Source organism: Struthio camelus, chromosome 1 (genome assembly GCF_040807025.1).
Source record: "Struthio camelus isolate bStrCam1 chromosome 1, bStrCam1.hap1, whole genome shotgun sequence".
Lineage (NCBI taxonomy): Eukaryota > Metazoa > Chordata > Aves > Struthioniformes > Struthionidae > Struthio > Struthio camelus.
In genome coordinates, this window is record NC_090942.1 from 115,584,943 (window position 1) to 115,608,344 (window position 23,402).

Sequence of the window (23,402 nt, forward strand, 5' to 3'; positions counted from 1 at the left end):
AGATCTGACTCCCTTTAGAGTATCTGATCTAAACTGCTTGAAATAATTCATATAGAATTTACATTTGAGGGTCCACGAGCTTGCATCTTTCCAATTATTTCTCTTCTCTGGGAAGTTCTGAATTATTTGCCATAGTTCTTTATTGTTCTTTGCCATTGTTTAAAGAATGATTTGTGCAAAAATATTCAAAAATGTTATTAAAAGTTAGAAATACAACTGATTGATTGAATAAGTAAGAGCTTGAAAATTGCGAAAACTTTCCATGGCATTTATAGAAACTTGCTTCATTTTTTTATTACTGTTCTGAGAGTTTTGTAATCTTATTTCTTGAAGTACTGTGCATTGATAACCACATATTTGAAGGAGTGAATGAACGAAGTGATTTTTTTTTTTTAAGCTAGCATTTTCTTTCATTATCATGACAAGGTACATGACATTCTTTATGCCACATTTTATATAATAAAAAGCATATTATTTTAAATTTAGCATATATTTGACAAATTATAATTAAAAGTCATTCAGAACTATGGAAGTTACACATTTTTTTCAATCAATGTTTTAAAAGGCACCATTAGGATTAGATTACTAAGACGGATATACAATAAACCTTTCCAGAAAAATGTTAAAATCTGATTCACTCAAATTAAAGTTGAATTTATATCATGTAAATATGTTTTCAACTAGAAAAAGAAGGCACATACATAATGTATAAATACATTGTTATGATACAGCACAAAATGGAACTAATATTTTGAGTCCATTTGGTACATAATAGAACACTAAAAAAATTGATTTAAAATCAGTGCTGCTTATAATCTTTTGTATTGTTGTTATTTAAGAATTGTCACAGTAAAGCTAATCCCAATTTAATTAAAGGCAAAACTTTTTGATTCCAAAGTTGTTTTTCAAAAGTATATTTGAAAGCTATATACAATATGACACTAACATTTCAACTAGTAAATAAGCTTGTATTTCTATTGCTGTCATAAGATATTAATGCAAGAGTTCACATTATTGTGATACCATAAATACATCAGGATATGATTTTTGAAAGCAGTCAAAATAGGCCTACATCTACTTTTACAGTAACTGGCATTGCTATAAGTATATTACAGCTGACTTTTGAAGGAGCAGACACAGTTTGGTGCAAAGTCCCAGTAATTTAAGCAAGAACAGAAACAAGCCGAAGGTGAACCTCAAAAATATATTTTAAATTAATATAGCTTCCTTTACATGAAAAATAAACCATAATAGGGATACTCTTTTAACAGAGAACAATCCAATTTCTGTTTATCTCCACAAGGAGAAAGGGTAGTCATAGTCCATGCCCAACCACAGGATTTGTCAGTGTTCTTGTTACTCTTCAGGGTGTGTGAGATAAGGGAGAGAAATGTGGATGTAATTTTTGGAAAGATATCAGAAATTGTAAAACAAAAAAAACCCCAAAAAAGAGACTTTCTACAAGTTGTAAAACAGAAATCTATGAACAAATGGGTTCCAAAAGGAAACGAGGTATTATAAAGTCAAAGACAGAAGTAGCTTCACAAAGGTGCTGAAATAGGTGGAAGAAAAGTTGAGATTAAATGAGTAGAAAACGGAGAGTGAATCAGACAACCAGGAGTGAGGCAAAGAGAAAATGGAAGGGGCCCAAGTAAAGTAAAAAGGAGAATTCAATGAAGGAATAGGGGAAAAAAAATTCTAAAACAATGTATATGTATAAATGTAAAATCAGTCAAAGAAAATGCCCAGTCTATCATACCTAATTAATTCAGTTACTCGTTTCTACAAGCTTCCACAGCTCAGTGTTCAGTAAAAGGTTATAGGATAGTCCTTGAAATTTATAAATTCTGCAGAGTTTTCTTCATATTATGGATATTATTGCTATTTCTGGTGATTTGACACCAACTAAATATATACCTTTCATTGCTCCAGGCTAGCCCCTCCCTAACCCTGGGAAGAGAAGTTGGGAATAGTCTTCAGTATTCCTTACAAAACTCACATATGGATGGATGAAAGCCACAGGCTCTGTGCAAGCAGATGTCCCAATACTTCAGAACAGTCCATTTCTAAAGTAACTGAGGCTGTTCTTTCCATATATAAATCCCTTTCACATGTAAACCCACTGAGGATCTGCTCAAAACTATCAAAAAGTCAAAAGTTTTCCCATCAAGACAGTAAATGTTCCAAGAGAAAAATATCAAAAGGGCCAGAGACTTGCAGTGATGCTTTCAACCAATTTAATCACAGCTGATTATTTCCTGATTGCTAGGCAGGTGGTATAGATGCAGTTGTGGTGTAGTTGTAGTGTTTTTTTCTTGGGACAGGACACGGTTGAATTCACCATACTAGTCTTAATACCCAATATTAACTCCACAAATATGTTTTCGCAAGGTATTATAGTAAGTACAACAATACTGTTAACGATATCAATAATAATATCTTAGAATTATTTAAAGAAAAAAATAAACTATTTTTTATTCTTTATAAAACTATTGAGTAGAATATTCATACATTCATTCTAGGGCCCTGTTCTTGAATGACTCTCCCAACCTAAGCTCTCAGTGGATTTTATTTAAAAAACATGAAAGCTGATACAGTCTTAATGTAAGGGCCTAACAACATTGCTACAGAAGAAAATCATGAGAGTTCTACCTTCTCTCTTTAAAGTTTGTTTTCGCAGTGATCTGCAGATTTACTGATTTCCATGACCAATTTCTTCCAAAATTGTGTTAATAAAAATATCTGATGTAATATGTTGAACAGGGTTTTTCTTCAGTGTTTCTGAAGAATAATATTTAAATGAATAATGGATAATTTGGACTGAAGGGAACATGAAAAGTTGCTAACTTTGGTGCTCAAAACTTAGAATGATGTTGTAATAAAATCAGAAATAAAACCGGTCACTTTCAGACCACCATTTCATTGTATTTTAGCATTAAAGGTCTAGCAGGTAACAAGAGAGGACAGAACGAACTGACTTTTCATATGAAAACAAACTTTGGTTGTGGTCATCAAAGTTAAAGTACTCTAAGCATCTACTACGTGAGTAACGTTTCATAATGCACACTACGTTTCACTAAGTATTACAGTTATTGCTAAGTAGATACTGTGATTAGTCTCTGACGGTGTCATTTCTAACCGTGGCTCAGCTGTGCCAAGTATGTACAGGTAAAGATGTGGCAGAACAAAATGGCTCTGGCCAAGCAGAAGGTCACTGAGCTTCTGCTACTGCTTCTTACCAGCTGTGACTGCCTAAAGAAGTGATTATGTCCGTGGAGTGGTCCTACCGTTTCTTTCAACCTTAGAAATGTTTATGTCTGTTATATTCAATGGAGATGAGTATGTATTCCATTCAGAACCTTACTGTTTTTAATAGTTACAGACATTAGTTGGCAAAATATTAGTCTTGCAAAATATCTCCTCTGAGTAGTCTGGATTTGCACTCCTGCCAAGCCTATTAATCATTCTTTAAAATAATTCTTTTTACACATAATCTGACTCGAGACAGGTGGGGTGGAAAAAAAAAGGAAATGTATCCACCTTGAAGACAGAGAAAACTGTGTAGCAGTCAAATGCTTAGGTCTCAGATGTCTCACCAAATACCAAAAAGATTAAAAATGAAAAAAACAAGTCTTCCCCACAGCTATGACAAATGTACACAAATATCTTCATACAAAGAAGCAATAGTGTTACTACAAACATTTCCTTCACCTGCCAGAGAAAATAGTGTGTAGCCATTTCTGTCACTGAATCGCTCTAGGGTGGGAAGCTTGCTGCATCAGTGTTACAGTGGGACAGAAACGCTCTCTTTGTCAATGTTACCTTCTCATGGAAAAGACCTGCTAACACTGCATTAAAAAAAAAAAAAAAAACCAACCACAACAACAGCAAAACCAACCCCAAATCCCTTAGAAACTACGGAGTGAAAGACCTTAATTTTCCTCCTCCACAATTCTATTCAATGATTAAGAAGATATGGACAAACTTTGTTGTCATAGCTCTAAGAAACTGATTCCATAGGATTTTACTGGTATTATATCTTTTTAAACATATGAGCTTTCTAATAAATTGAGATTAAATAGCTATTTATAACTTCCTGACGATTCAGATTCATAAATACAAATGACTGAATTTTAGGAATAAAGTAATCTATTGGATGATTGGATATAAGTTCCTGAAAACGTATCAGAAAATATACCTGCAATGTTTAACTGGGAGTGTTGATATGAAAAAAAAGAAAATGAATTCATGTGAAGTGTCACCTTCATTGCTGATGGAGCAATGTATAAATGATACATCATTTCATCGCTGTGCCATTATTATAGTTATTCATGTAATTTTACAAGTCTTTCTAAGGAAAGGAAAATAACTTCAAAGTGTTATATTTATTATTTATTTCCTTCACTTGCCAGTGAAAATATTGTGTAGTTATTTCTGTCACTGAATTGCTCCAGGGAGGGAAACTTGCTGCACCACAATATTCCAGTGAAACAGAAATGCGTTCTGTGCATTATTTATATCTCTATATAATTTTTTGTATCTATCTATCTGTCTTTCCATCCATCCTTCCATCTCTCCATTCAGTCCTCCATCCAAGTATACACACAGTGAACTCTGGCTTATTGCATAATAAACTTATAAACAACAGTGCTATAATAAAATAACCCATACAATATAAAAGTAACTTGATTGCCTAAGAGGCGAAAGATTCACCTCCTTTGAAAAAAGTTTTTACAATTTTTAAGAGTTCTATGAAACAGACTAACAAAGCCCAAATTTCTGTTAATATGATAGAAAACATGTAGAAAACCACTTTCAATTTACCTTGGAAAGGGTAAAGACGTCATATTTTCTTTGAAAATAAGTTAAGACAAAAAATGAAAGCTTAAACAGTATTCTTAATCTCAAAACAGTCCACAGTTTGTCATAGAGGTGGAAGGGAGAGAAGAAAGTGGAAGATGATAGTAGTAATCCCATTAAAAAATTTACCATATATTATGTTTTGCTCTTTGTTATAACCGAACTCAAATAATCTACTGTAGGAAAAATCTTGCTCTTATTTTGGCAGCAGGCACAAATGGAAGTGTCCTGCTGCATTGCTGACTAGTACATCATGCCAAGGCATGATAACACTAAGCAAGTAACACTGATGTGCAATATTTTACTCCTTTGTGGCATTTACTCATACTGTAGCATCACACTAGACAATTGCCATTGGCCATTTTTTTAAGCACCCTGTTTCTGAGCTGCAATGATACTTTCTGGAGCTAGCTGGTTCCATGAACTGTTATTGAGGTGGTATTTTTTTCCCAAGGCTATTGATCAGGCTCCTTTCATAGGGTGACTTGAGTTTACAAATACAGTCATCGTTTGTCTCAGACTCACAATATTCAGACCAATCTGTAACACTTCTGTACATTATAGAACGTCAAATGGGTCGATATATTCCTTAAGCAGATTTTTCAGAGATTTATAGTGAAGTAAAATTAGCCATCCACGGCTTTTATAATACAACGGCAACCAGTAGGATCGGTGCAAAATACATTTATTTTTTAAATATATGAATATATTTTCAAGGTACAACATTGTACAAAATGAGGTTCTGACCCTATAGTCATTTACGAATATGCATAGTTGTCCTCATACTGATTTATCTAAGACTAAGTGTGTGCAACTGTTTGCAGACGCTTAGCTCAAATTAACTTCTCTGAAGACTTTTTCATTCTACTTTAATCCAAAAAATTACCCTTACAAGAATAAATACAGGTTTTAGCACTCTCTTCAACCTTTCAGTAATTCTGCTTAGCACTATGTCTAATTAATTAAATTTGAAACTTGGAAAATGACTTATATTCTTACATAACTTATATTGACTATTACTATGCTAAACATTTAAAATTTGTTTCTTACACTGCATACTGATTTCTCTTAGTCTTGGAATATTGAGATATGATGTTATTATGTAACTATTAAACAATGTCAGTTTGGCTTTGTGACCCTGTTAGAATTTGGCAGTGGGAAAATATTAAATGGAAAAAATGTCTTTTATTCCTTTTTCATCAGGTTGTATACATGGTTAACCTTCAAGTCCGTTTATTTCCAGTGATTTCTGATGGTTCATTAGTAAACATACTTCAACATCCTGGTCTATGACTTCCTTAAAAGCTTTAGAAAATATATTCTTTGGCATGAATTTTATTAAAGAATTCTAATTTTCTTTCCTTCAAGACACTCTTTTTAATGGTCTTGGACTCGGTGCTGTCATTGGCCTCGGAGTGGCAGCCCTTTTGTTAATCCTTGTTGTGACTGATGTTAGCTGCTTCTTTGTACGACAATGCGGATTGCTAATGTGCATCACCAGGAGGATTTGTGGGAAAAAGAGTGGTTCAAGTGGAAAAAGTAAAGAGCTGGAAGAAGGAAAGGCTGCTTACTTGTGAGTATTAATCGTGTATCTTGGAAACATCACTGAAAGGAAATCTTGGTTGTCCAATTTGTATTAACTTCTTGGCAGTTTTGCAGTGTGGCAAAGGGAATGCTTCATAAACTACTTCTATTACTTAGAAGAGTAATTCAGAGTTCCCCTGAAATGTACAGAATTGGGGGGGGGGGGGGGGGGAATGTTGCCTCAAAAAAAAAGAGAGGAGGAAAAAACTGAAAAAAAAAGCATCCACCGTACTTCGCTTTAAGATGCTCTGTTTGTGCAACTTGGGCTACTCTGATGAAAAGTAAAATCAATCATAATTCAGTATTAGAGACAGGAACATTTTTGGTCCATGAGAAGTGGATGTCAGAGCATTTTAACTCCATTTATATTAGTCTTATCTTTGAGTTGCTAACATCCAAACTCAGTATATGATTGTGGCAGTGCCAGTAAATGTGGGAGTGAAGAACGGTAGGTTTTGTGGAAAATCAGTGAAAGAGCTTGTCTTCTTAAATACAGCTATTGCTCTCTCTCATTCTTGAATTTTTGGGATTAGAAGTATTGCTGACTTTTAAAAATAGAATGCTCAGAAGGACATGGCTGAAATTGCTGGTGAGTGTGATTATTCTTCATAGCAGCAGTTAATGATTGCAAAAATCAGCGGGAAAGAACAATCATGATTCTGACAAATACCCTTGCATAATGGCCACCTCATCAGAGAAACGGGAATGAACCATTCATTTATGGCCGAGTGTGCTGCCTTAAATAACAGAAAATAGTGAGATCTCTGGCAAAATGGTTCAAGTACTGACTGCATAAAATAATAGTACTTTAAAGAACAAATGTTTACAGGGTTTTCAAAAGGTAAGATGGGGAGAGAACTGTGTATGTATGTTCCCTCATTTTAACAGTTCCATTTTTTACTAAATATGTTAGCTTCACTTCTTCATTATCCTCATATGAAATACTTCTTAATGCGTATGCTGCCGTATTAATGAGAATGCCATCTTTGCACAGCTTAAATAACATTTACTGGTCCAGTTCCTGGATGCTGTAGCTCTCCCTGTAGACAGGCCCTGCACTTTGTTCTGCTGCAGCTTCCCAGATGCCGTCCTTCCCCAGCTGTTTGTAGCCCAGAGCGGTTTGCAGACTTCATTGTTCACAGCTGTGTCAGGCTTCTTTGGTGCCTCTCGTGGAGATAAGCTTTTCTATTTTGGGCTTTAGTTTTGCGTACTGTGATTGAAAGACTGTCAATCACTTGGGTCACTCTATTACATTTCCTGGCTGGATTCTCAAGAACCCTTTGTAAAACAGCTCCGTAGAACAAAACCAATCATAAGCAGGCACGCAATATTTACATCAAATAATACTTCTGAATAAGAGTAGTTGTGCCATAAAATAACTATTTTGTAATTCTCCGCAGCTTACAGTAAGAGAAAGAATAACACCGATTTCTCCATCGTGCTAAAGAAGTGTGTCCTGTTGAGCAGAATCAGCATTTGAAGCTTCTGGCTGTGATTCAGCTGTCTCTTCCTGCTGAGCAGAGCACTTACTTAAACTTTTGCTTTAATTTCACGTTTAGGAAGTAGCTAAATACGAATTGGGGTATAGACTCTTCTGAATGGGAAGACTTCAGGGAGCTAAAGTTGCAAATGTCACTTGTCAGCAATTCATATGTTGCTACCAACATCTATTATACAAATGCCATCTCGTGCTGTCCCAGAGAAGCACAAAGCTGATCATTTAACACTAAATTCTCCATGACGCTTTTTTGCAAGCATGAGTATCTTCCTCAGTTTTATTTCTTTCCTTGTTGGGGTGGTGTTCTGTAAGTCAGATCATAACATATTCTGGGACTGTTCTTATTTTAGCCTGTTCTCTGCATAAATAAAATAGCAGGACTGTCAGGCTAAAATTTAAAAACATTCTGAAACAGTCAAAATTTAAATTTGTTTCATGCCAGCTGCCATTCCCTAGAAGACACTGACATTTCACTCTTTTTAGGTGTCAGTTCACTTGCTGGTTTTCTTTGAGTATTTTTGTTACATTTGATTAGTAGGAAAAACATAGTCATTGTTTATGTTCCATATGTAGTAATTGTAGATGCTATAATGCATGTAAAATACAGACAGCACATTCCTGGCACAGCAGTGACTTGACGTGATTCCTACAAATAAGTTTCCGTCTGTGGAACTTTTAATTGTTACACAATTTGTGTTTTCTCTACAATCAATTGTTCAATCTCTGTGAGTGCTATTTCTTAATAATACCATTCTTAGGCTTTTGGATATGTAATAATATGTGTTTATAGATAAGATTGCAGATATACAGACTAAATAAAGTAGAATTTATAATTCCCTTCACCAGTTCTATTATGAGCCATAATCTTTCCTCAGATACGAGGTAGTCATGGCTCCAAATTATAACTGTATGGCAATGTTATCAAATAACTAACTCCTAACTAGTAAATCAAATGCTTCATTTCTGTGCACCTTCTATAGAAATGAGTATTGTATTCATTTATATATGTCAAAGTGGAATTTTATTTTCACAGGTAAATAAACACAAGTCCTGCAGAGTTTTTAAAAATAACCAAAATCTGTTAAGTTTTTACCCATTAATCTTTCCCTAGTCAACTTATTGGATATACATTTATTTGTGCTGCACCATCATTACTTTATAAAGATTTTGTTAGAGGATACCTACCATAAGGTGGTAGGGTTTTCCACGTACCATCTCAATATTTAGATTTTTGCTGTTGTAACAGACTGTTTAAGGATTGTCCTCTCAGGAACAGTTTAAAAATACAACGTATGAATTAGACAAGGACTAGAGCTTCACTATGGCACATACCGATTGACAACTCTTTGGAATGTGAAAGGTCTGGAAAGTCTGTTAAATATGGAAGGGATTGTTAGCCTGGTTACCCTATGTTTTCGGATTGCGGCTGATAAAGGTCCAGGATACAATTGCCAATGTGATCTTCTAAAAAGGAAGGAAATATTTCAGTGGGAAGAGGTTTTACTTTGAAAATATCAGATATATTTTGGATATCTTTTGATCTGTCTTGAGTGTAAAAGTATAAGCTAGTAATTAACAGTAATATTGTTAATATTGCTGTAGAAGCAAACAGTACTTTTGTATCAGGGCCTGATATCCTGAATACTGAACAAAAGCATAATGAGAAGACTCCATGCTCCATCTTCCTCACAGTTCATTGGCCTATTGGCACAAAGGTCATTTAGTGTTTTAAGAGTGTGGAAATAGCATTTTTTCCTAAAATGGGGGGATTCTGACAGAGAAATAAAGATGTTTTTCTATCAATTGGAATAGAATGGGCTAGCTTCTTATTGCACAAGGGCTCTTTGCCATGTTCTGACAACTGAGTAGGAGAACAAAATATACAACATCTATACTTGCATAAAGGCTCTTTTCACTGCCAGAAAAGTTCAGGCGTAAATGAGGATCAGTTGACCTAGTTTGCTCTTTAACTATACTAGTTTAGCAAAGTATAAATCTATTCCTAGCAAGAGGATTTCCTCTTATTATTTAGTCATGAACAAAATGATGTTTTGAGATACAAAACCATGTTTATGGAATAGGTTAGTAGCCACATATACTGGGTACTTTGAAGACTTCAGGGATTTGAGAACTCTTGTTAAATGTGTCTTAGTGATGTTAATCTTCGATAATTAGTTCTACCTTATCTTTGACAACTTTTGAAAGAAGGCATCTTGGTAATTAATAAGGTGCAGTGTATGCGGTTAATATAATGCTAGAGATTAAGATTCTTTTAATAATTTTTAGGAAAGATGGATCAAAAGAACCAATAGTGGAAATGAGAACAGAGGATGAAAGAATTACCAATCATGAAGACGGGAGTCCAGTAAATGAGCCAAATGAAACAACTCCACTCACAGAACCTGAGTAAGTAGCCTGAAATTTTTCAGAGTTTACAAAAACTTCTAGTTCTGAAGACTTTCCACTCTGGGAAAGGGAGAGCTATACATAACATTGACGTGAAAATGATATGCTGTGGCAATGCAGTTTACCAGTGTGATGTTTTACAATAATCATTCTAAATCATGGCAGTCTGGGCCCACCTGACTCTCTGCCCACCCAGAGTAACCTCTACATCCTGTGGGAGACAGCAGCCGGCTGACACAGGCAGGTCACAGCCCTGCCGGCCTCTGCAAGAGCCTCTGCAGCCACAGTGCCCCGAAACCGACCAGCTCCCCTAACCTTTCAACAGTTACCAAGCAAGAGCACGGGGTTTTTCTTAATCAGATAAAGCTAATCTTTACCACCTCTTGCACCTCCCAAGGAGCCTACCCTGCAGCTATGAACCGCTCTGTGGTTATAACCTCCTGATTCTCAGGAATGGCTGTAGATTGCGTCACCCCCTGTTATGGAGCTCAGTGCTCCAGAAACCCAGCTCCTCACAGAGTTATCCCTTGCTGCTTTAATTCAGCTAAGCCAAACTTAGAGCTTGGCTGCTTATTTAAAGCCACATGGTATAACTGGATTAATAGCGCTGAAGGCCAGCCACTTCTGTCAGTTGTTTCTTTTCTCATTTCCCCCTTCCTATCTCTGCAAGGTGTTCTCGGTGCGGAAACCACAGTAGTTTTCATGTGGCACTCCCAAGGTCCACTTGGCTTGTGAGTCACTGGAGCCCCAGCCTCTGACTCCAAGGAGACAAATGCTGATGGTCAGGTCCTCTCCTGAACTCTGCTATTGCAGCCCCAGAACAGATTAAACTGGATAGAATTGTTGGTATTCATACTTTGAATAGCATTTTTTCCAAAACGGGGTAGAGGATATAGCACAATTTGTGAAAAGTCACAAGCAAGCCTGGTATTTTACTAAGCTCGTGACTGGGTTACTACTGAGAGCTTCTGATGTGCATTTTTTCTTCTTCTGAAAATATAGTTTGAAGAGAAACTAATATGTCAACAAAGGTGATGACAGTACCATTCCTTCTATTGCGAGCCCACCTAGTGTGGCATTAAAGAAGATGAATTGATTCCTCAAGAGATTAATTTCTAAGTCTCAACAGTTAATTGATTTGAAATTATTAAGGAAAACTCTGAGTTGGCTTTGGTTTGAGCCAAAGCTTTCATGTTTTCCTGCTTAATCAGACCTTATAGCTGTCAGGGCTACGAAGACACTTCTGTGGTGAATAAGGTAAAGATAGAAACTCTCCTGTTGATTATTTGATGGAATTACCGTTGTGTTTTGAAAAGGAAAGAAAGTTCTGATAGACGAGTCTTTTTCTCTTTCTGAAAATGCAACAAAATTGTCATCCTCGTCGTTGTCTAGAACTGCAAAAGTCAAAGCCCTTAGTAAGAATAAAAGCTTCTGTTACTGGCTGCCATTGACATTTGTAGTAAAATACTTGGGGGATTCAACTGCAAGTGATGCTATACACTTTTTTTAAAGAATAGTTATCCGACATCTTCAAATTTGTGTTAATAAAACAGTTACGGAATCTGTTGAATGACTAGTGATATACCTGCTCTTAATATTTTTTGCACATTGACATGGAAATTTAATCTACTGAAAAATGCTTAGATTTATATTGAGGGTCCCTGAGGAGAACCCACAGTCATCTAAAGAGTCAGTTTATTGGAGGAATACAGTTGTAAACAACTTTCAGTGTAAAGAGTTGAAGCACTTTTTTTAAAATGTCTTTGAAAAATTCTGATGTTCTGATATTTGTTACAGCATAACTAATACTATTTTTGACTAGTAGAGATGTATACTGTAAAAAATCTTAATTGACTCTCAGCAGATGGAATTAACGATGTGGCGTTATTTATAAAGATAAAACATTGTACAAAATCCACTGGCTTTGAATACATTAGCTGCTAGGACACCAGGGCCAAGTTGTTTAATATCTTAAAGACTAATTGCAGTGCCAGATATTGCAAATACAACTGAGTTGCATCCAGCGTAGGGCATAATACAAGGAAAGATTAAGTTCAGCTCTTCCTGCCTGTCCCAGCCTTTAGAACAGCTGGCAGGAATGAAACATGAGAACATTAAGATCAAGAATGTTTTACTATCTTATTGGAGGAAAAAAATAATGAGTCACTGATGCCAGAAGAAATATCTAAATCATAGGAACAGCTGATCAGGAGTTTGATGGGTATTGTATCCCTGGGAGAATAGAACTGCTAGACGATATTATTAGTGATGAGTATTGCCTTCTTGGCAATTTCTTCTCCCACAACCAGTGACAAAAGGCAGCAGTTTAAGGCACAGCTGGGCCAAGGTCAGATGAGTTAGCTACAGATTCAGGATAGTGTAACTTATGAAACCAAAGATGAATACAGAAAAGCATCTTGCAATCAGGATATCTGAAGAGACACTAAGACTGAGGGGACACAGAAAGACCTTTGCTCACTCAGGAGTCATAACAAATGAAGCAGAGAAGCAATACAAAATATGGGTGAGTTGCCACTAGAGGAAAGAAGGAAGCAACGGGGTAGAACTAAGTCGCTCAGCAGGAATAACAACACACAAACACATTATCAACAGCAGGTGCTATCAGCCAGAAAGGCAGATGCTGAGCAGAGCAATGACGACCAGCAGGGGTGCGGGAGGGAAGAGTTTAGCTTATAGGAGGAAAGAGTTTCAAGAATACTCTAGGCAGTCAGTGTTCATATGAGGTGGGATTCATTTTGCTTAATTTTGGCTGTCGTGAAGGTACACGAGGTAAGCCTTTAGTCTAAATTAGGTGAAATCCGCAGAGAGAGAGGCATGTTCTACATGTCTGAGAGAATTTATTTAAGGATAAGATCCCTCATGTGGATGAGATGCCTGTCTCTTCCTTGACTGCAAAATTAGCCTAGCTTAGTCTTTGTGCCTAACTTTCAGGCAGTCTTTTTTGCAGATTTTTACAATAGGACAAAATAAATACAGGCACTGTGTTATTTTGAATAGTACCAATTAATACTCAGAATTTTAAATGCAGTTGAAGCATTTCTATAAAATAATTACTGATGAGATGACTTAGTCTTATAATAATGAAGTCTTTTCATTATATTGCCAAGCATATTATTCCTTAAACTATGTTTTACCTTCACTCAGATGAATCTTTTTAAAGCCAGGGATCCATTTGTGACAGCAGATCAGCACAAAGCACTTTTAACCTTTTAGTAGTAATGACAGGAAATCAATCTGTTAAATTGTGCATTTCTTACTATATTTCTGTAACGTGATTAAAATGCCACATGCAACATGGTATTATAATTACATTCCTAATATTGTCTGATATTATTGTGTTTCTAGTGTTGGTTGAGTTTTTCCTAGTTTTAATTAAACTGAGTCAATTTCAGTATCAAAATGGCTGGGAGCCATTTGGCTATATTACTGTCATTCAGACAAGTAAATATTCTAGTAAAAGTTTTATATGGGTAGTATTAGCAGAATATTGCAGTTATGGCCAAATGCTAAATTAAAGGAAATCAACTTATTAATGATTGATAACAACCAGTATCAGACTAAAGCAGAAGAACTTTTTAGGGTTCAGGACTCTTTTTTTTTTTTCCAAAAAAAATCTTTTATTATAAAATGGCTTAAGATTTGGAAGAATAACTGTTTGCCCCAGCTGAAAAATACAAAATTATTTGAATTAGGAAAATTAGGTACAGGAGGAGGGGTAATTAAAATATTTAAACTTAATACAGTTAATCAAAAGACAAGCATGATTAAATATGAGAGACTGAATATGAATTAATATTTGAAAACAATTCAAGGGAGAAGAAAATTTCAAAATAACTAAAATGTTGTTAAAATGGATAATGTTTGACAATAACTAAACCAATAATTTCACTTTATATCCAAAACAAGCCACAAGTTTGTTAAGACAGTAAAGTCAAAGAATAATGGGACAGCTTTTTGATGAGGAAAACCTGTCAAACCTTTTATTTGTTTGTTTTTTTTTTTTTCTTGCTTGCAGTGAAAGTCACATTTGATAATTTTTTCACGTTGTTTGCATGAAGTTGGATTTTAGTAATATCTAGTGTCATGATCTGACGTTGAAGGGTTCTAGCAAATCTTTCTGTTTCAAATAATTTGCAATTATTTCTGACATGCTCCAAATCTATTTCTCCAAAAGCAATTTTTTTTTATTTCCATTCAATATATTCTATCAATTGCCCAATTATTACTTTGGCTAAATATTTCATCCTTTTCAGCTACCTGTGTTCAGAAATACACAGAATCAAAAAATAGTTGAGGTTAGAAGGGACCTTTAAATATCATCTAGTCCAACCCCCCTGCTCAAGCAAGGTCAGCTAAAGCATGTTGCCCAAGGTGCTGTCCAGGCAGATTTGGATATCTCCAAGGATGGTGACTACACAGCTGTTCACAGACAACCAGCTCCAGTGCTCAAGCACTCTCCCAGTAAAAAGGATCCTTATGTTCAGACAGAACTTCCTGTGTTTCAGTTTGTGCCCGTTGCCTCTCGTCCTGTCACTGGGCACCACGGAGAAGAGTCTGGCCCCATCCTCTTCACGCCCTCCCTTCAGATACTTATACGCTTTGATCAGGTTACCCACTCAGTGTTCTCTTCTCCAGGCTGAACAGGCCCAGCTCTCCCAGCCTTTCCTCAGAGGAGAGATGCTCCAGTCCCCTCTTCATCTTAGTAGGCCTTCCCTGGACTCACTCCAGTAGATCTGTATTCCTCTGGTATTGAGGAGCCCAGAACTGGACAAAGTACTCCAGGGCTGAGTAGAGGGAGTACTACTGCCTCGACCTGCTGACAGTGTTCTTGCTCATGCAGCCCAGGATCCCGTTGGCCGCCTTGGCCACCGGGGCGCATTGCTGGCTCATGGTCAACTTGCTGTCCAGCAGGACGCCCAGGGCCTTCTCTGCAGAGCTGCTGTCCAGCAGGTCAGCCCCCAGCCTGTCCTGGGGCATGGGACCCTGCATTCCTGGTGCATTCCTCCCCAGGAGCGGGACCCTGCACTTGCCTGTGTTGAGCTTCAGGAGGTTCCTCTCTGCCCAACTCTCCAGCCTGTCCAGGTCCCTCTGAATGGCAGCACAGCCCTCTGGGGTATCTCTCAGTTTTGTGTCCTCAGCAAGCTTACTGAGGATGCACTCTGTTCGTTCCTCCAGGTCACTAATGAGGAAGTTGAACAAGACTGGACCCAGTATTGATGCCTGTGGCAGACTGCTAGCTACAGGCCTCCAACTAGACTCTGTGCCACTGACCACAACCCTCTGAGCTCTGCCATGCAGCCAGTTTTCAGTGCACCTCACAGTCTGCTCATCTAGCCCGCCCTTCCTGAGCGTGCCTGTGAGGGTGTGATGGGAGGCAGTGTCCAAAGCCTTGCTCAAGTCCAGGTAGACAACATCCACTGCTCTGCCCTCCTCTCCCCAGCCAGTCACCCCGTCATAGACGGCTGTCAGGCTGGTTAAGCATGCTTTCCCCTTGGTGGAGCCATGCTGCCCACTCCTGATCACCTTCTTGTCCCCCACATGCTTAGAGATGGTGTCCAGGCTGAGCTGTTGCATCACCTTTCCAGGGCTGGAGGTGAGGCTGACTGTCCTGTAGTTCCCCAGGTCCTCCTTCTGGCCCTTTGTGAAGGCTGGAGTGACACTGGCTTTCTTCCAGTCCTCGGGCACCTCTCCTGTTCTCCATGTCCTTTCAGAGATGAACAAGAGTGGCTTAGTCATGACACCCGCCCGCTCCCTGAGCACCTGGGTCCCTGTACCTCTGACATCTGCCCCCAGAGGTCTGTAGTCATGTTTGATACTTTCCAAGTTGACCTTGGCAGTATTGTTAGTGCCCATATGGAAGAGCAGCAGGGGGTAATAGTCGGAGTGGTTGACAAGCTTGGGCATTCTCTCCACGACATCCCATATGTGAGCTCCCAGCAGACCTCTCTAGACAGGAGGTCAGGTTGGCAGATGGGTGCCTCTGTCCCCTGCAGCAGAGAGTCACCCAGAACTATCATTCACTGCTTCCTCCAGGTGTTCCTACATGGCTCAGAGTCCGTCCGCCCAGACGCTTCACTTGAAGCCATAGCCAGTTCCTCCTCAGCTTGAAGATCACTGAACCTGTTCATTAGCTGCAAGCCTTCAGGAGGAGCAGGAGCCTTCCTCCTGAGATGTCACCAGCTTCTAGCCTTCACCTTCCTAGGAGTTACCACTTACTGTCCTGCAGGGCACAGACCCCACTGCCTTTGGGGGCTGGGCTCTTGAAGATGCAGGGTCTCTGAGAAGATCCTATCTATCCTCTCACTCATTGTCTCTGATGCTACGCAGCCTGCTAACTTTCTCCCGTAACTCCTTGCCCTGGTGACACAACTCGTCAGCAACAGCACACCTTCTGCAGGAAAGGTGACTGTCAGCCCTGGCCTCACAGAGAGGCCCAGGCTCTCCCTGCAGCCTGAGACCTGCAGAGCTGCATCCTCTGTCAGATGGTCTGTTTGGGTCGAAGCCTCCGACATGGCAGGGAGAGTGACTGCAACAGCTACAGGGGAACATGCCCTGTGGCATGTCACAACCATAGCTGAGAACATGTATGCTGCTCCGAACAGAGACGAGTAGTCATTCTTTGTGTTCTTCTGTGCTCACTGCTGCAAAAACTGCTGTCTGTTGGCTGCCTCTCTTAGCTGCACTCTGCATTTTTATAAAACTTGATTAAATTAGGTCTTTTTAATAACAGATTAAGTATTTTGCATTACTAGGCCTTTAGCTAAAATGTATCTCAGGTTCCATGCTTCCTTTTCATCTTTTTTTATCCTCTTTTAAAAACAGATTTCCATTGATTCTGCTATTTCCATTCATTCAGGCATCACGTTGTGGGCTCAATTCCGTTTCCTTTAACTGTGTCATGTGAAACAGTTACTAGAGAACTCTGTGTTCAAAGCCAGACAGCTGATACATCCCACACATTTTACGGTAATAGAACAAGTTAGCCTTCTCTTTGTTTTCTCTCAGATATCGTTTGTGCGCATTGCTTAACCTCTAGAAAGACAGCCTAGTTCATTTCAGCCAGCCTAAAATTTCATACGATTGAGAATTTGGGTATTGCTTTGCTTTGTTATTCAACATTGTTTTTACAAGACATTCCTAAGGGATTCTTCAGGCAATTTTTGAACAGTATATTGCTCTTTGGGACGTCAAAACAATTGTAGTGACAGTTTATAGAAAAATTTAACAGTTGTTAGGAATAAAAAAGGCATATGTATACTATTCCCCAGTTAAAAAACAGAAAGCAAACTCAAATCGGAATCAGGATTAACAGCTATTATTCCCAGGCAACGTTATTAGAGGAACATCTGAATAAACCATACACATTTTTGACAGCTATATTTTTGACAGGTAACTACTGGCAATAGGAAATCTATGATTTTTAAGACCTTTTTTGAGGTATTTTGTCTTTTCTTTAAAGTAAAAGTGAGGACTCTTTTGCCATTGGAATGAATGGTTAGAAGACCCAAAGGAATATTTAGACTGTTTCTTGAATTGAAATTCCATCTGAATCAGTCTGCATCCATTTAGATAAGAAGAGTTTTACCGCGGGGTGAAATGTAAATGGCCAACTTTTTATTGTGCTGTTCATTTGGAGGTTTCACCAAGTTAGCCTTAAAAGTGTTATAAGTCACTAAAACAGCTCGAATCTATGATCTAAAGTAAATTGTAGAAGTTTCTAAAGAGGAAAATCATTTCTGTTACCTCCTTTTGCTATAAATCTTCTTTCCTTCACCTATGTTTTGACATACTCTCCAGTCAAAGATCTTATTCTTTCATATACAACTGACATAGCAAAAAGTAAAATCTATATTAGCAAAGCACTTAACTGTTAAGTGTTTCACTATATGCTAAGGGACATATACCTCAGTACTGTCTTGGGTCAGGCCCTTACTCTATTGTTTCTTTTGGCTTATTGAAGAAACTGTATTTTTGGGAAGCAACAGTGTGCTTATTGTGCACCACTTAGCTTTCTCTGGCATAATAGAAATGGAAAGAATTTGTATATATTTCTTTAAAAACAAAAAAAACCTCAGTGGTCATAGTAAAATAATTGTACATTATTTTCAGTAAATTATGTTTTATTATAAACAGTGTATTATATGAACAGTATATATATTGTAGGCTTAAATATAAATATAGTATAAAAAAGTATAATTTTTTGTAACTACCATGATTCTTCTTTTCTTCTGATAGGAAACTGCCACTAAAGGAGGAAAATGGAAAAGAAGCTTTAAATCCAGAAACCATAGAAATCAAAGTTGCTAATGACATCATCCAGTCAAAAGAAGATGATAGCAAAGCATAATAAGATAAACTACAGCTGTCTGAAAAATGCATTTGAATTGAAGTAACCCCGTGACCAAAACTTTATGGCTGACCTTAATTTCTTTGGAAACTTAAGCTTGGAATAGTTAGTACCTGTGTACATATGATGAAACTATTTCTGTCTACAGTTTCTTTCTATTTTTTGTTAATGGTTTTAGTATGTAGTTTTGCTGACACCAGTCCCATGGTATAAAATTTGAAAAATCTGCAGAATAAGAACTGTAATATATTATATGACAAAGTATGTCTGTTTAGAAGACTACTTTATGAAGCACCCCTAACCTCCACCAACACGTCGGGTCTCTCCAGATCTTACAGTACAAGCTACATATGTAAAGGAAAGTGCCATATACTGTTGTATTTATTTTCATTTGTAATAAAGCAAGAGTTTAGGTTGCCTCTAAAAAAAAAAAAAAACAAAACAGTCTCAGTATGACATTTAAGACCTTAAAGCTGGCAAACACTCAGTAGCCATCCCAGCTGTGCTTATCACTTGAAACAAAACAAGAAACTGTCTTCGGCATAGAGCCAGCCCCACCCACAGTTTCACCTGACTTCTTTGGTATATTCAAAGATTAATAACCGAGATGTGCAGATTTAAAACAAAATGGCTAAATATTTTGTAGACCTATATTGCCTTCATCCTATCTATAGGAGTGTGATTTTGAAAGGCCGTAGGATTTTCAGTGCTTCAGGTATTCTCTATTAATGTTTGGAAGGCCATGTGTGAACTGAAATGTGGCAAATGTGTGAAAGGAAACTGATTTTTGATAATAACTTTTGGCTTCAAAGGAACCTTTACAATAAATATAAGCTGAAATCAGCTGCCCCAATGTATTTATACATATATGGTATTCATTCTTCTGTTAGTTCTAACCATGTAGTCAAGGGATGAAACTGCATTTTAGTGTAATGGATACATTTTCACCCCAAATCATTACATAAAATATTAAAAATTGTCCGTATTTAAGGAGCACTTTCTACTTTATGATTTCATATCCTTTGCCTTAACAGAAAACACAAGAAAAGATGGATAGAAGAACTTTGGCTAAATGGTTAAGAACAGTTTTAAGTGATTACTTAGTAGCATCTAGTACTAGGCCAAATACATTTTTTTCCTGCTAAGCATTCTTGAAGATAATCTTTTTCTTATTCTGGTTAACATACACTACTAAGGAAAATTTTCTTATTTATTATCGTTGATTTTATGGTGTTACTAATGGGAGCAATATATTTTGTTCCCTTTCCAGCACAATATATCCACATCTACCAAAGTGTTCAAAGTCTTGCTTTGGAGGAAGTAGATAAACTCTACAGGAAGCTGGATTAGAAAATTCTACTTGACAGGAGCAAATTATACAATACCTTGTGAATTTTCCACATCAAAGTCATACCTGAGGCTTAAATGTAACTTTACTCAGCAAATTACATCCCCTCCATGGTATGTCTGAATTTTGCTCATAGTCACAGCACCTAGACTGCCTAACTTCCCACAGAATGTCTTCAATCCTTCGCTGATATTTGGTAGTTATGGCAAGTGATTGACTTTTGTCCAGTAAAGCTAAAAAGTGAAATGTGAAAGAGTGTCCTTAAATTTGGGGAAAATGGCAGGTTCACCTTCTTTTTAATCCAAGCATTAGTGCATTAGTGCGCTTGAAGGAGCTGATGAGGACATATGGACCTTTCCTATTTTTCAAGAACAAGCAATTTTATGTTTTCTCTTAAAGGTTTTTCTCACTTTGGGAAAAACCTACAAGGAATCAAGTAGGTGAGGACAGAGGCATAACGCTGGAGTGGCTAGGATAAGAGGCCAAGTTCCCATGAAACCAGAACCAAAGTGAAAAATATGGGCCAGAGGAGATAGCAATGTAGGATGAAAATCATGAACAAGAATAATTTAAAGCTGCTTCAAAGAAGCCTCTTTAAATGCTAAGGCACTACTTTTGGATCAAGCAAAGATGAAGTGTCCCTTTATGAGCTTTCACTGTTGCTCCCATGGGGACTATTACCAAGAGAGTAGCTGCTGGCCTACTAGCTTTCTTTCCTGTTTCTTTCTGGGTAAGCACGGAGTGAGCAGGACTGCTCCCTTATCTATAACCGAGAAGAACACTTGCCTCATTTATATGTGTGAAAATACATTCTTTCTGCAAAATATATATATAGGCAAATGGGCTTTTTTTCTCTATCAAAATACAAGGAAGGGATGTGGAAAATTAAAGCAATGGAGAATAATGCGATTGGTGTGGCTTGAACATCTGCACCCCACATCGTATCACACAGTATTTTTACCAGGATGAGGATGAAGTAGAAAACTTCCTTTCCTCTGTTACCTGCCATCACAAACTTAGGTGGTTCCAGGCATACTCACACAAGCTGACCTTTGCTGTGCAAACGATGCTTTCTCTGAAGCCAGCATGACCATTTGTACAACAAGATTCCTATATGATGTGACAGAGCTTACAGTGTCTAGGTGCAGCTGTAACTACATTCCAGATCTTAGTATTTCTGCCTAAGACACACAAAGCTTGAATTGCCTAACAACTACTTTTTTTTTTCTAATATGGCTTCTAATTACAACATGCAAACAACTGTGAAGAGATTAGAAAATCTAAGATGTCTCTTCAGCACATTCATTAATATTCTTTTGCTACTCTTTGCAAGCCAAATATACAGCAAAATTATGTTAATAATGGGAGCAAAAGCATTTCCCACTATATTGGATTACAAATCAAAATCTAGTCCCGAAAGTATTTATTTTCTTCCTGCTGTTAAGTCTCTTGCCAGTTGTGCCGTGTGAGGTCTGAGAAGTAAATAGAGGTGAACTACTGATAGACTGTTCCAAGCCTACCCTTTGGTTTGTGGATTAATAGGTTATCTCTTGTGTTTTGACTCTTATGTTATACAGGAGGAAGCCAAACTATAACTTTGAAAGAATGCTCAAAACCACTGATATTTGCAAATATTTCCAAATGAGGGACAGCGCGTAGTAAATTGTAAGATATATGTAGAACTGGAATAACATCATTTCTTTATTTTCTTTTCCTATTCTAGACTAAAAAGAAAAATCAGATATCTGTATAAATGTCACTTTTACTGTCTGAAAGTAATTTTAAGTGTTAGTATGAAATGTCAGAAGAGTTGACAGAATATAACTATTTGTAAGAGTAATCTGAATTGTTACACTAACATACTCCAGGGAGTGGGGTGGGAGGGAGCTATGGAAATTATTGACAATATGGAATGTGGCAGTGACAATCTCTCTTCAACAAAAAATAAGGAGTAAAATTAAGTAAAATGACTTAGAGCTTCTTGTTATTTTTTTAGTAGAAATGTATTCCAATTTACCACAATAGTAACAAAAATTTTAATTAATGTTTTACAACCTAGTATAGAAATGTACTCTGGAGAGTTTTTTCTGGGTTTGTTTGTTTATTTGTTTGGGGTTTTTTGGCTTTTTAAGATTTTTTTTGTGGTTGCAGAAATATATACTATTCTGGTGATGCTAATGCCTAATGTGACAAAGTTTAATTTATTTAGGCCCTAGTCTTGCAAGAAATTTTGTGTATCACTCATATGGTACCCCACTGACGTCAGTGGGGTCAATGTGAGCAGAAGGATGTACTTTCATAGAAGAGTTTGCAGGATTGGGCCTACTTTCTATCTCTTCATAGATATTTACAACATAGTGCACAGTGACAGTCATATGCAAAGGCTGTATGACAACAGTACATGGTATAATAAATTCCACCTGCTGTCTTCAGCCTCTACATTGATGTTCATCCAAAAAGTGGCTTTCTTTTTATGATGGTAATTACTTTGATTATTTATTTAAGTGCCAATCATCAAACTGTGGTATAATTATCATGCCATTTTTCTGTTTCCTATTCCAGATAATGAAAATGTGTTTGTGCCTTTTGATAGCATGCCACTCTGCTTTATTAAAGAAGTCTTCAATAATTTGTCTACAAAGCCTGTTTAAAATATTTGAAAGCTTTGCAATGACATACGTTTCTGCTCAAATATATAATACTCATCTAAAGTAAACTGGAGATAGTATTCTCAATTCACATAAATATTTTAAACACAAAATTTGCAAAAAAACTATTGAGATTGCAATTCTAGTGAGGGTCATTGTGGGTATATTACTGCTAAAAAGATGCAAGTAGATGGAGCACATGGAGGCATGTAGGGGTGTATTGACCAATTTATCAAGTTGAAGAGTCGGATAGAAAGTCTCCTTAGTCCTATTTAGGCACTTAGACCAAAAACATTATAATCTTTTCTCAAATCTGAAAGATAATGTGGAACATCTCCCCAGCTTTTAACCATTTACTGAAAAAGCTCAAGGCCCTTAGTTTTGGGAAATGATCTATGGAGGGGTGCAGCGAACCCTGCAAGAAAAGCTACAGTGGCTTCAACTCTCATTGGGGTTTAAGATACAGTCTGATTTCAGTGGGGCCTAAATTTTGTCCATCCATGTCAGTGAGGCTCCATATGTGCTCATCCGATTGAATCACTTTTGACAATCAGACTTCTAGGTGTAAGTGGAATATAAGGGCCACATCAGGCTCCTGCTCGCCTTTTGCTTAGGGAGGGATTTCCTATCAGGAGTTTGTACTGAACAGAAAAGGTTGATTAAAAATATCTGACCTCAGTTTTGTCCCAT

General features: G+C 37.3%; 1 protein-coding gene across 1 annotated transcript in view; it reads left to right on the plus strand.

The window, feature by feature from the left end:
- The window catches only part of NCAM2 (neural cell adhesion molecule 2), a 321,807-nt gene extending 299,114 nt beyond the window's left edge, over positions 1 to 22,693 (plus strand). Inside the window, exons 16-18 of the mRNA XM_068911269.1 lie at positions 6,229 to 6,433; positions 10,229 to 10,348; positions 18,605 to 22,693. Of these exons, the coding sequence (XP_068767370.1) occupies positions 6,229 to 6,433; positions 10,229 to 10,348; positions 18,605 to 18,716 (437 nt within the window). The 3' untranslated portion in view covers positions 18,717 to 22,693. The remainder of the gene's footprint in view (positions 1 to 6,228; positions 6,434 to 10,228; positions 10,349 to 18,604) is intronic.
- Positions 22,694 to 23,402: the final 709 nt, after the last annotated feature.